General features: G+C 53.2%; 1 protein-coding gene across 1 annotated transcript in view; it reads left to right on the top strand.

Annotated features, from left to right (window-relative positions):
* Positions 1–602: 602 nt before the first annotated feature.
* LOC147641834 (PGR5-like protein 1B, chloroplastic) overlaps positions 603–12,672 on the top strand; it is a 62,173-nt gene continuing 50,103 nt past the window's right edge. Inside the window, exon 1 of the mRNA XM_086800122.1 lies at positions 603–1,082. Within this exon, the coding sequence (XP_086656248.1) occupies positions 854–1,082 (229 nt within the window). The 5' untranslated portion in view covers positions 603–853. The remainder of the gene's footprint in view (positions 1,083–12,672) is intronic.

Genomic DNA, 12,672 nt, shown 5'->3' with positions numbered 1-12,672 from the left:
ATATTCATATTATCTAATATGTTTGTGAATAACATTATCATTATTATAATACTCTATGTTCAATTAACTCCACATAAGACTAGGAGAGCGTAGTCTAGTGGTAGAACGGTTGGATCCCATTATGGGGGCTCGGGTTCGATGCTAGTGAGTTACGCGACGGGGGTAGGTTGTGAGCCAATGAAATAATCAATTAACTCCACGTAAGGGTTAGCCATTGATCACACAAGATGCTGTGTTTGCTATTCTCAAAGGTTATTTGGTGCCGTGTTACTAAACCCATCACACGATAATCTTAGAATCGTTACACATGGGAACACCTTGCGTTTTGCTGGTGTTCTCAAAGGTTATTTGGTGCTGTGTTACTAAACCCATCACACGATAATCTTAGCATCGTTACACATGGGAACACCTTGCGTTTTGCTAGGATACGAGTTCATGGTAAAGCAACGGGTGGTGGTCTTGCATGCAAATTTGGCACTGTCATCCTCAAAAGCGCCCACGTCTCCTGTCCACTCGATTGCTCGCAAAACTGTTCCGTCATCTCCTGACACAATACTCTCTCTCTCTCTCTCTCTCTCTATATATATATATATAGATATATACTCTCTCTCTCTCTGGATTTCACCGGTTTCGTCTTGACTCTACCTCGGTTACCGATCCTGTGTGTGCTTGTGTCCGCTTGTGGCTTGCTTGTGTTTGAGAGAAGCTCACAGGTGCAATCGCTTTTGCTGTTTCTTTGTTATGTAACAGCAAGCCTAATCCTAAATCCCACTACACACAATCCCTTGCTCCCTAGCTTGGATCTGTATTGGGTTTTGGCCATTCGGTATTGTTTTTTTCTATATATCCTACAATGGGCCTTATGGGACTTGCAAAAAAGATGCCCCTCTCTTCTTCTGCTTGCCTGCCTCCTTTCTCCCCTCTTCCTTCCTCTTGCTTCCTCACTACAAGCTCTAGCCTCAGAAGGAGAACTAACGTCGTAGCCAGGCTCACCGGAGCTAAAGAGAAAGAGTGGAGGCAGTCTACTGGGAATTGGCAGTCCAGAAGAATCACCATTGTCACGAAAGCTGTGGAGAATCAAGGTATTTCTGTATACACTGTGGTTGTACACGCGTTTCATTCTTCCGACTGTGTCCATGTCCTTCTATGCACCAAGGTCGTACATGATTATATCTGTCACTCTGCTATCACTGCCCTGCAACCCATGCGGAGCGTGACCCATGTCACCAATATCACACTGCGCTGCGACCATCACTGATACCATGCTGTGCCGGCGAGCACCCAGCACCGATACTGAGGCTCATTTTTTGGTACATTTGGGCTTTTTCAAAGGAAACCATTGTCAAATGGCAAAATGCTTGGGTCTTTCTTTGATGTGGTTGGCTGGATCAATGAGTTTTTCCAGTCCAGCTGTGAGAAGCTTGAGCGCTTTGAAGTGGTGGAGATGGCCGTCATTGTTCTTAAGCACCCTTTGGCTACCTTAAGGCATTCCCCACAGCATTTTGTGTCTCGTTTCATTTTTTTTAACATCAAAAGAAAATAGATTCGTACCACAAGTAAAAGACTTTGAATTGACTTGAGCACTCAGTTATTTCAGCACTTTTGACGGGTTATCTGCACATTGGCCAGAATTTTAGACATTGTTTAGCGGTGGTGAGGAGGTAACATGCAGGTTCCCACATTGAATTTGATAAATTTTGGTTGACCGCTTCAATGTCAGTGAATTTCTGGCCCACTAATCACTCCTTGAAATGTTAGTAGTAGTGCCATACTACCTGGCTCTGAGTCAGTAATTCAGGAGATGAAAAACAGTGGGACAGGCTTGTCAAAATAAGGAAGAAAATACACTCTTCTACTATTATGCAAGAGAAAGAGATGGTGTGAGTCTTTTCACACCATAGCCGAGAGAGAGAGAGAGAGAGAGAGAGAGAGAGAGAGAGAGAGAGAGAGAGAGAGAGAGAGAGAGACGTCTTCGAAAGACCCAAGGGTAGTACAATGTATCCATGATAAATACTATGGAATAGAAAAAAAAACTGTACAAAACTAGCTACATAAGCTAAAGTACCCATGTGATGATACGTGTGTGATCACACACTGATACCATCCTCCAAAATAGAACACAAAGCAGCCATAGCATCTCCCCTCTGTGATGGTAGCTCGCCATATCGTCGAACGATATCCTGGATCTGCAGCTGCCAGGTGGAGGGATGAGGCCTGTGAAGTTTGGGGCATCTGGCTCTCAAAAGGGATCGTGCATGCTCACTAGTGACACCCCATGTACGTAGAGTCAGAAGTTCACGCATCCATGTAGGCCATCATGGACCTGGCTGGTCATGTTGCTGCTCTTGTTGGGCCATTATAGTCTATAACCAAAGAAATTTGTGATGAGGGGCTGGGAGAGGCCTCTCTGGCAGTGTCTCTTGGAGTGCTACCTCAGCAATACCTCTCTGTGATGACAAAGCTCCAGTAAATACATGCCTAAACATCTCTGGTCCTCATAGTGTATGACACATGAGAGGGGGTGTAAGCCCAGTGGGGCGTGGCATGACAACCATGTATCCAAGAGATAAAGATAGAGAGAGGGAGAGAGAGAAGGGTTTAGGGAGCTTTACACAACACACACACACACTGAACGAGGAAAAGGCCCCGCCCCCTTTCAGGAATTTATTCAGGAACAATCCACGGGCTCGCAAGCTAGGATCAATACAACCAATGAATACAAAAGCAAACAAATATGCTGATGTAGAATCCCAAGTCGATGTCAAAGTCAAGGCACGAGATTTTTGATGCCGAGCACACCACAGAGATGACCCACAAGAATCTCTCACCGGGCTAGTATCAGATCCAAAATCCGAGTTCGAGTCCGAGTCCAGATCCAAGCTTGTAACAATACACACAGTAGATATGTGTAGATGATAAGTGTATGATGTCCAGTTGTAGGATGGATCCCCAATCTTGGAGTAGATACGACCCCCAACAAAGTTGCACAAAAGCTGGGAGCCGTTGTCAGATGGCTGGGGGTGCTAGACAACAAATAGCAAATCTGGGCGGCAAACCGGCCTGAAGGGCAGTGAAACAAACACTCGCACATAACACACTTCAACGCCATTGAGGACCTAGAAAAGGAAAACAAACAGGGGGAGCTAGAGTGCTCCTGCAAACAGTACACGGACACCGATTGGCCCCAAAACGCAGTGGCGTCCCTTGCGGTATTTCTTTAATTGATTATAAGAGCTTTGATTACAATAAGGCTGGAAACTCAGCAGTCGTAGAACCCCTGAAGCCTGCAAAGAACCTGCATCATGGCTTCTTGTCCACTCGGCATCCACAAATAAGTCCAGCTATTGTTCACATCAAAACACTTCCACACATTGAGTCCTGCATACAAAAGTCTTCTCCCATGATCAGGGCTGCCACAACCATCCATAGCCTCTCACACTATGAACAACATCACACCCTGACACATCCAGTACTTCTGCATCACAACATAGACTCCCAAACTGTCTCTCAAAAGAGAACTCGTATCACAGCACAGCATACCATACATTCGACACACCTGTACCAACCCTCTCTACCTTCCAAGGGTACTATCCATCTCTGTCATCATGGATTCCCTGTCCCCTGCCCAATCGGTAGCAAGGCTGTACCAAACATGTGTCCATTCCTGTACCTTCTGCCTGCATGTGACCTATCTCTTAGAGAAACCCAAAAACATGTTTCTTCGAGAAACCTACGACCTGTTTCCACATGAAACCCTTAGGCCTGTTTCCCTTTGAAACTTCCGTCCTATTTCCATACAGAACCATTCATTGCACCATTGAACAACAGTGCCAACAACAGCATACATCTAGTTACCTGTTCCCTCATGAAACATCTGGAAACATAGAGATGCCCATAACTGTAGGTCCCTCTGTTCCTTTCTAGCAGGAAGAAAACAATCTGCTCCATGAGCACGCAGCCATGCGAGCTTGCATCACTCCCATGCCAAGAAACATAACCAAGTGACCTGTACTTGCAGCCAGAAACCCAAGTACATAGCTGAATTTGCAGGCAAACAAAAACAGCCCACAAACAGTCCTCAAACTGATCTCAAAACAGTCCCGAGCATTGCTCATGTTCATAGCCACATGCACTGCTACGAAACAGTCCATAAACCCTTTCCAAAACAGTCCCGAACCAAAGCAAAGAGAAGCTGAAAGTTCCATCAGTTGAACGCCATCGACACGATGTCTATGAACCAGCCCCTCCTTTCTGCAAAAACACGGCGTTCTTCAAAAAAGCACACGCCTGCAGCCACCTATCCGAACAGGTCAACACCAGCAGCCACCCGTACCAAATAGTGTGCAGCTGTCTCCTGTATCAACTGTCGTACAGCAGCCGCCTGTACCAGCTGTACCAGCCCGTACACATATGCCTGCAGTCGTACAGTCGTACACCTGAACCAGCAGTCGTACAGCCGCCACGCCGACTGTACTTGCAGCTGTACGTGCCTGCACCACCTGTACCTGCAGCAGCCTGACCTGCGCCGCCTGTACCTGTAGCAGCCGTACACTGTACTGCAATCGCACAAATCCACACGGGCTCTTCTGTGCGCAGCCAAAAACCAGCAGCCCACATATGCAGTCGACTTCTCCTCTCTTCCACGCACGAGAGCTTGCACACACTTCCCAAAAAGCTAGAGAGAGAGAAAGAAGAGAGTCGTGGACCTCCAAAAGTGGAGTAGCCTCTATATATTGCTTAGTGGCCTCCTAAGGTTTTAAAACCTTTTATAACTTTAATTTCTGCCCACCAAAGGCTATAAAACCTTTTTAAATTAAAGTATCTTTGCCCCCTTCACACTTGGGGTTGTCCACACATGGGCTTACTTTTTGACTCCAACCTGATGCCATTCACACTATCCACCATGTCCCCATGCACACCTGCATACTGTCCAGAGAAAAACACAGGGTCATGACAGCGACGTTGAAAGGATGGCGCAGGCTACGCAAACAGGAGGCGCAGCTAGTCAAAGGGACAATGCCTCAGATGGCGTAGCCAGGCAGGTGGTGGCAGGCGGAGGTTCAGAACAGGTGGCGGAGTTGGCCTAAAAGGTGGCTGGGTGGCGGCTTACATGCGTTGGAGGAAAAACCAGGTGGTGTACAACAGTGAAGTTAAGGCTGCGCAGATGGCGCAGGCAGCGCTTTAGCAGGTGCAACCCAGTAGCGCAGGCGGCGTTGGCCAAAATAGTAGGCAGCGCTGGCCAAAAGCAGTAGGCAGCGCTTGCCAAAAGCCGTAAGCTGGGAGGCGGTGCACACATGCTGGAGGCAAGCGTAGACAGCACAGATGCGGGCTGGTGGCTCCATTAGCAGCAGGCGGTACAGTGACGCAGTCTAGCAGGTGGTACGGCAGCCAGGTGGCAGCATATAATAGATCAAGCGCCACAAGGGGAGCAGCTTTAATCAGTGGCAGCAGCTCCCAGATAGGTGGCGATGGAGTTTCAGGCCCCAACGATGATGATGATCTTCTTGCACTCTCCCACAATCTTGATGATGATGATGAAGTAGATGATCTTCAAGCTCCTTCAATGATCTTGCTCATGGTGCTACAAGAGAGGTTCAAGCCTTTTTATACTTGAAGAGGGCCCAGCTGTTTGCCAAAATCTTATCCATGCTTTTGCTTTTGCCTTTTTTTCTGTTTTTTCACTTTATACAATAAAATATTTCGCAAATAAAACCAGCGTTTCTTTATTTATATAAAGGTTACAATATGTACATAGAGCGGCTCGGCTCCAGAAGTCAAAATCTCCTCGGGAGACGCATAAGATGGCGGTACTAGGCGATAGACATGCCCCAATACAAATGTTCCCTTACTGCCAGGGAGCTACTATCTTCTCCTTTAGGAATAAAGTGACTAAGGAGTCTATAAATATGGCAGGAAAGTGTTGGCTTTCGATAACCCTTAGCAACTAGGCTCGCTGAAGCTCCCGCCCCCCCCCCCAGCTCTGCGCACCTTCGCTCCCCCTCCCTTGCCGCTGCGCCCCCCCTCTCCTACCTCGCTGCTGCGCCGCCCCCCTTTTCGCCTGTTTCGCCCCCTCCCCTCTTCGCCATTTCGCCTTCCCCCCCCCCCGCTGCTGCCTGCTCGCCATTCCCCCCCGCTTCCGCCTGTCCCCCCCCCGCTGCCGCCTATTCGCCATCCCCCCCGCTTCCACCTGCTCGTCACCCCCCCCCCGCTGCCGCCTGCTGGCCCCCCCGCCTCCTCGCTCTCCTCTCGCCCGCCTCCATTCAGCAGCGCCCCCCCCCCCTCTCCTTCTCGCGTTCGCCGCCCCCCCCCCCCCCCTTCCTCTGTCGCGCTGCCTTTCCCCCCTTGGGGTTTTTGTTTTTTTCCTCTTCGTCATCCGTCTTCCGCCTCTTGGTGTGCAGCCCGCTTCTTGCTGGGGTTTTTCTCTTTCGCCTCGCCTTCGCTTGAGTTTCAGACTCTGATGGAGACTCCTCCCGCCTCGCCTCAGAGGGACTCTTCCGCAGCCCCCTCGCCCGCCCCCGAGGTCATCCCCATCAGGCTTTCTCTTTCGCCGGAAGAGGAAGCGAGCCTCACCGCAGAGGTGGAACGCCTTCAGGCTCACTCCACCATCTGCCGTATAGTCGGCACTCGCCCCAGCAGAGGGGAGATCAGGGATCTACTTCAGGCTCGCCTTCTTGCAGATGTGGGCAAGATCCTTGATGTACAGCTCTTGGGCCGGGGACATTATCAGATCGAGTTCGAGGCCGCCCAGAGCGTTGCCAAGGTCCTTGCCATGAGTCCTCTGGATATCAGGGGTGCTCGGGCTTTCTTCAGGCCTTGGCAGCATGGATTTGACCCAGCTGCGGCGGAGCAGGGAGAGCGCCTCTTCCATATTACAGTTTGTTTCCCTGGTCTCCGCCGGGAGTATCTTCCGCTCCTCTCCAGGCTCGGAGCATTGGTGGGCTCGGTTCTTGAGACGGGCCCCTCAGCAGCTTCAGTGGTGGCCAGAGCAGCTGGGCTACCTTCGGTCAGAGTGTTGGTATCTGACATCTCCTCCCTTCCTAAGGTCATTCAGCTACCTAGGATAGGGGGGGGGTGGATAGATCAGAGAGTTGAGTTCTCGGGGCTCCCGAACCAGTGCTTCATTTGCAGGCAGGTCGGTCATTTGGCCAAGGCCTGCCCTCGCAGGAGACCTCGGCCCTCACCACAGCAGCAGGCCACGGATGGCCCGCCCACAGATTCGGCTCGGCAGGCTGCCTCAGGGACACCTGCTCAGGCCACAGAGACCTCGGAGTGGCAGCCTGGACAGGGGCGCCGTCGAGGGAGACAGCCACAGCAGCACGCCCAGGTACCGCTGCAGCAGCAGCAACAGTCTCAGCCTCACTGGGTTCCCGTGAGGAACAGATTTGCTCCCCTTCAGGAGGAGACCCCTGCAGCGACCGAGGACCAGGAGATGCCAGCTCCCCCTCCTTCACCTCCCCCGCACCCATCCCCTCCCACCGCCTCGCTTCCACCTTCGCCTCCTCCCGTCCCCGCTCCGGCCTCGGCAGCGGCTCCCTCTCCTCCTCCCTCGCCTCCCCCTCCTCCCCCTCCACCCGCCTCGCCTTCCCGGGAGGTTCTGGCAGCTCCCTGGCGCTCACCTGCAGTCCGGAGGGCGCTGAGCACTGACCTCGCTCGAGCATCACAGAGGAGACCTATGCCGATTAGGGCTTCACGGATTTCATCTATCCGCAGTCGGCTGAGTCGTCTCGGCATTCGACAGCGCTCGGCGGCGTTTGATTATACCTTCACACGGCTTTTTGGAGCAGAGGGCCCCCATGAGCCAGCACCCATCCGGGTGCATGTAGTGATACCTCCGGCCCGCGGGGAGGAGGCACTAGACTCAGCGGTGGCCTTCTCTTTCCCTCTATGTGGACCTTGTGATCGGGAGTGGACTCTAGAGCTCGCTCTCAGCACGTTGAAGACTCAGGCAGTTGAGTTTTCTCATCACATGAGCGACTTGGAGGTTACAGATGTGCTAGGCCGACTTTGGGAGTTGGCTCATTTTGTCTTGGATCCCGAGGGTGTGGATACATCCGGGATTCGGCATTTGGTCGTGCGCATAGTTGCAGATTTGGCACGCGACCCAGGATATGTGAGTATTCACGAGGTTACTATGTCCGAGCAGGAGGCAGTCGCCATGGGTCACAGCCACTGGCGCCTGATCCGGGATTCTTGCAGTACACCGGGTGGGCAGACTCGCAGCCGTTCGGATGGGGACTACTCTCCATCCAAGCCGCTTGCGAAGGCCCGCCGCACGGCTGAGACAGCCTCCACCTCAGTAGGACATCCATGAGGATCATCTCATGGAATGTACAGGGCCTTGGCGGAGCACACTTTATACGCTATCGAGGCTGCTTGAGGCAGGAGCTACAGAGATGCCTGGTTGGTGGCAGCATTGACATTCTGATGATGCAGGAGCATCACTTGGGTGAGAGCAGGATCCGGAGATATGGTTCGGTGATGCCTGGTAGATGGGACACTTTCTGGTCTGCAGGGTTTGGTCCTTTGGGAGGACAGGGAGGAGTATGCATGGTTATTGCAGATGCATGGCGGCAGGCCATTGTGGATCGAGGGATCATTGTGCCTGGTAGAGCACAGTATGTCATTCTGAGGATGCATGATGAGCTATTGGGTGTGCTCAACATCTATGCGCCCAATCATGCTAGTGCCAGAGCAGAGTTCTGGACTCAGGTTACAGATGCATTGCCAGAGGCCGCACATTGGTGTGTTGGGGGAGACTTCAACATGCTTGAGGACCCGGCAGATAGGGTGGGAGGCAGTCATGTTACAGTGCACGGCACGGAGCTTGCAGCTTGGGACCGGTTTTGTATGACATTGAGGATCACTGATGCATGGCAGCATGGGGCTTTCTCCCGGTCTCAGGACAGTCTTAGTTTCTCTCGGTCGGATCGCCGGCAGGGAGGGACTAATCTATCTCGGATTGATCGCTTTTATGTGGGCGATTGGTTGGGGGAGCGAGGGGGCTCCGTCGGCATTCTTGCTGGCACCTCATTTTCAGATCATGCGCCAGTTATACTGACTTTGGAGGAGGGGACACGGGAGCCCAGCTTGCAGTTGAGGATCCCAGAGAGGGTACTTGCAGACCCCAGTCTCGCTGAGGACATTGAGAGGATCTGGCATGATAGTCAGTGCTCTGACCAGGATGCAGCGGGCCAGTGTGCCCAGGGACTCATTGATCTTAGCTCTTTTCTACACGCTGCAGCTTTGACACGACTGGGAGAGATTCGCGAGAGGGAGCAACGGCTGAGACGCAGCCTTGCTTCGCTACAGCGCCTTCAGGAGCAGCAGCCTGCATGTGAGTGGGTGGCGTCCCAGCTGAGCCAGGCACGCCAGGAGGTTAGAGAGGCAGAGGAGCAGAGACATGAGTTTTACTATCGTCGTCAGGCCTCTCAGTGGACGCAGCTTGGTGATAGAGTGACTGGGGAGTTTTTTGAGATCACTGGACCCCGTCATGCGCGAGCAGGGGTTCGCCAGCTTGGTAGACCGGATGGATCGTTAGCTACTGAGCTCGGGGAGATCAGAGCCATTGCCACTGCTTTTTATCGTGACTTGCTTTCAGCGGAGCCAGCCACTGAGTATCGAGATGTATGCAGACAGACAGTGTGGGCCCATGTGCAGAGGAGGGTCACAGACCATATGCGCACAGTTCTAGGTGCGCCTCTGTCAGAGACTGAGCTTGCCGAGGCCTTGAGGGTCCTGCCGCGACATAGTTGCCCAGGGGAGGACGGACTGACGCCGGCCTTTTTTATGCGCTATTGGGACCTTTTGGGACCAGGCCTCCGCAGGGGCTTTCAGCATGTTTTGGACACTGGGATGATGCCTCAGAGCTTTTCAGAGGGCTTGATCTATCTTATCCCCAAGGGGGAGGGAGTATCGGATGACATTCGGCATTGGAGGCCTATTACGATCCTCAATACTGTATACAAGGTCTTGGCAAAGGCCTTGAGTTTGAGGATCCAGCCCTTCCTGGGGGAGTTGATTCATGCTACTCAGACAGGATTTGTCAAGGAGCGCAGTATCCTTGACAACATCTTTACTTTTTGGGAGGCGACGGCCCGAGCTAGGTTTCTTGGCGAGGACTTGGTCGTGATGCTTCTCGATTTTGAGAAGGCATACGATAGAGTTGATTGGGGATTCTTAGAGGGCACTATGCTGCGCCTGGGCTTTGAGCCAGGATGGATCAGAGGGGTGGCAGCTTTGTATTCCACAGCTCGCAGCCAGGTGCTGATTGCAGGAGGTCGGGGGCCGAGTTTTGAGCTGACCAGATCAGTCCGTCAGGGGTGTCCTCTCGCCCCTTTCCTTTTTCTCTTCTTTGCGGAGGCTATGAGTATGTATTTGACGGCAGAGGAGGTTGGTTTGAGAGGACTTCAGCTCCCAGTCCGGGGGGAGGATTTGCTTGATGCAGAGTTTGCAGACGACACGGGCTTATTTTTGCATGGCCAAGAGGCCAATCTTATTCGGGCAGAGCAGTCGCTCCAGGTTTTTAGTGCAGCTTCGGGAGCATTGATCAATTGGCGCAAGACAGTGGCCTTTTGGATCAGTAGTGCTCCCACTCCGGCATGGAGTCCGGACCCCGGTTTTAGATGGATTCCTTCCGGCACAGCAGTGCGGTATTTGGGATGCCAGATTGGCCTCGATTTGTCACCTGAGCAGCAGATTGCCCCGCTTCTTCTGAGCATTCGGAAGAAGCTATTGTATTGGAGTACAGCTCGACTATCCTTGGCTGGGAGGGTGGTGGTGGCAAATCAGGTGCTGTTAGCGACTATGTGGTACATTACGTCTTGCTGGATTTTCTCGAGCTCTTGCATCAGCCAGGTACAGAGGCTGATCAGGAACTTTCTGTGGTCTGGGCGGGACGGTCAGCCAGCCCGGGCAAAGGTTGCATGGGCAGTTATTACACTTCCGCTGGCTCAGGGCGGTTTGGGCATTATAGATCCAGTCGATCAGAGTAGAGCCTTATTGGGGAAGCTTATTGTTCGGGGGTTGCTTCCAGGCGCTGAGCCTTGGAAAGAGCTCCTCTTGCAGCGACTGCAGGCCCGGGCGCCTCCTGCAGGGGGTACTTGGGCACCAGAGATTCGCTGGATATTCATAGAGATGAGGAGGACAGGCCTCAGTAGAGGATGGGAGGACAGATTTGCTTTGAGTATCCTGCGAGCTTGGGAGCTACTGAGACCGGGGCTCTCTCTGCGGCCTCCGTCTTGTGTTGAGGAGCGGGCCAGGCAGCCGCTCATCTGGAGCCCAGCGGTTCGTACAGAGCAGGGTCATATGCTGGGTTCTCGGCCTCGTCTAGCCTGGGGACCTTTAGCGGCAGGCCCAGCTCGTAGTTTTGGAGACTGGCAGGCTTTCTGCAGTCTACCAGAGGAGACCCAGGTGGAGAGGCTGAGTCACTTCAGAGGGGGGTTGATTATGAGAGATGATATTCAGGAGGCACTTACAGAGGAGTGGTTCACACCTCTCGAGCCAGTGGCCCCACGGTGGATGGGTGCCTTCACACAGTTGGAGATCCTGATTGCTGTCAGAGCTAGCACTGAGGATGGCAGATGCCTCTATTATGAGATTCAGGATGAGGGCCGACTCCAGAGAGTGGAGGTGGAGTCGCCTTTGGTTGCAGAGTGCACCTTTCAGAGGATTCGGGTAGTGGCTGCCGCTTCTCGGAAGTGGCATATTGACCCCGACCCTGCTGACGTGCTCCCGGATTGGCGCATATGGGCATATGCAGCGCGCCCCTTGGCCCGGCTGCAGTGGGACCCCGGAGAGTACGAGTGGCATGATCCTTATGCATCCCTTGAGGCCACAGAGATCACATTTTTCCAGTATACTGTTCGGCTGGGACGGCATATCTTGACGGCGAGGAGGACGGTTTCTCCAGCGGCAGCGGGGCATTGGCGATTGCAGGGACTATCACAGGAGTTCCTGGAGGATTTCTGGGCTCGGCTCTGGGCTAGTCGACAGGCCCGCAGGATCTCAGCTTTTCAGTGGCTGGTCGCCCACAGGGGCTCAGCAGTTGGCACTTGGCTTGTTTACAGCGGTCTTCCGGCGGCCTGCGTCCGATGTGGCCACCCTATGGAGACACAGAGACATTGCCTTTGGGACTGCCCTCAGGCTCAGCAGATTTGGCTGCGGATGCTGCGTATTCTGGCCCCCCTCTCTCCAGAGGGTATGTTTACGTGGGGTGCCGCTGCTTGGTCGACTTCGTCAGGGCCTGCTATGGGCTATGAGATGGAGCAGGGCAGTCAGGCCATCAGATTTATTAGGGGCCAGCCTCGCCTGGTTCCGGCACCGGATTACTCGTCCGCCAGCTGGACACAGGAGAGGGATTTACGATGGGAGCTCCTCAGCAGCCTCACCATCTGGTTCACCTGGAGGGCCCGGTGCTTCACGGCCTTTGAGGGGAGATTGGAGCCACCAGCAGAGACTGTTCGAGGGATTTGGCAGGAGTTGATCCACACCCTGCGAGGACAGTACGACCGCATCCGGGGAGACTCGGATGAGGCGATCTTACGGCGCCAGGCCTTTCATACCACTTGGCGCTACGGCCCGTTCTACACCCTACTCACGGGATCCCCCCGTTGGCACTACAGGCCACCTGTTTGGCTCTTTCCCCCCCCCATTGTATGATTTAGCCGTTCAGTC

Source organism: Cibotium barometz, chromosome 1 (assembly GCF_041138505.1).
Source record: "Cibotium barometz isolate CiBa-2024 chromosome 1, ASM4113850v1, whole genome shotgun sequence".
In the NCBI taxonomy this organism is placed as follows: Eukaryota; Viridiplantae; Streptophyta; class Polypodiopsida; order Cyatheales; family Cibotiaceae; genus Cibotium; species Cibotium barometz.
The sequence above is the reverse complement of the archived record's forward strand: the minus strand, read 5'-3'. Positions and strand labels throughout refer to the sequence as shown.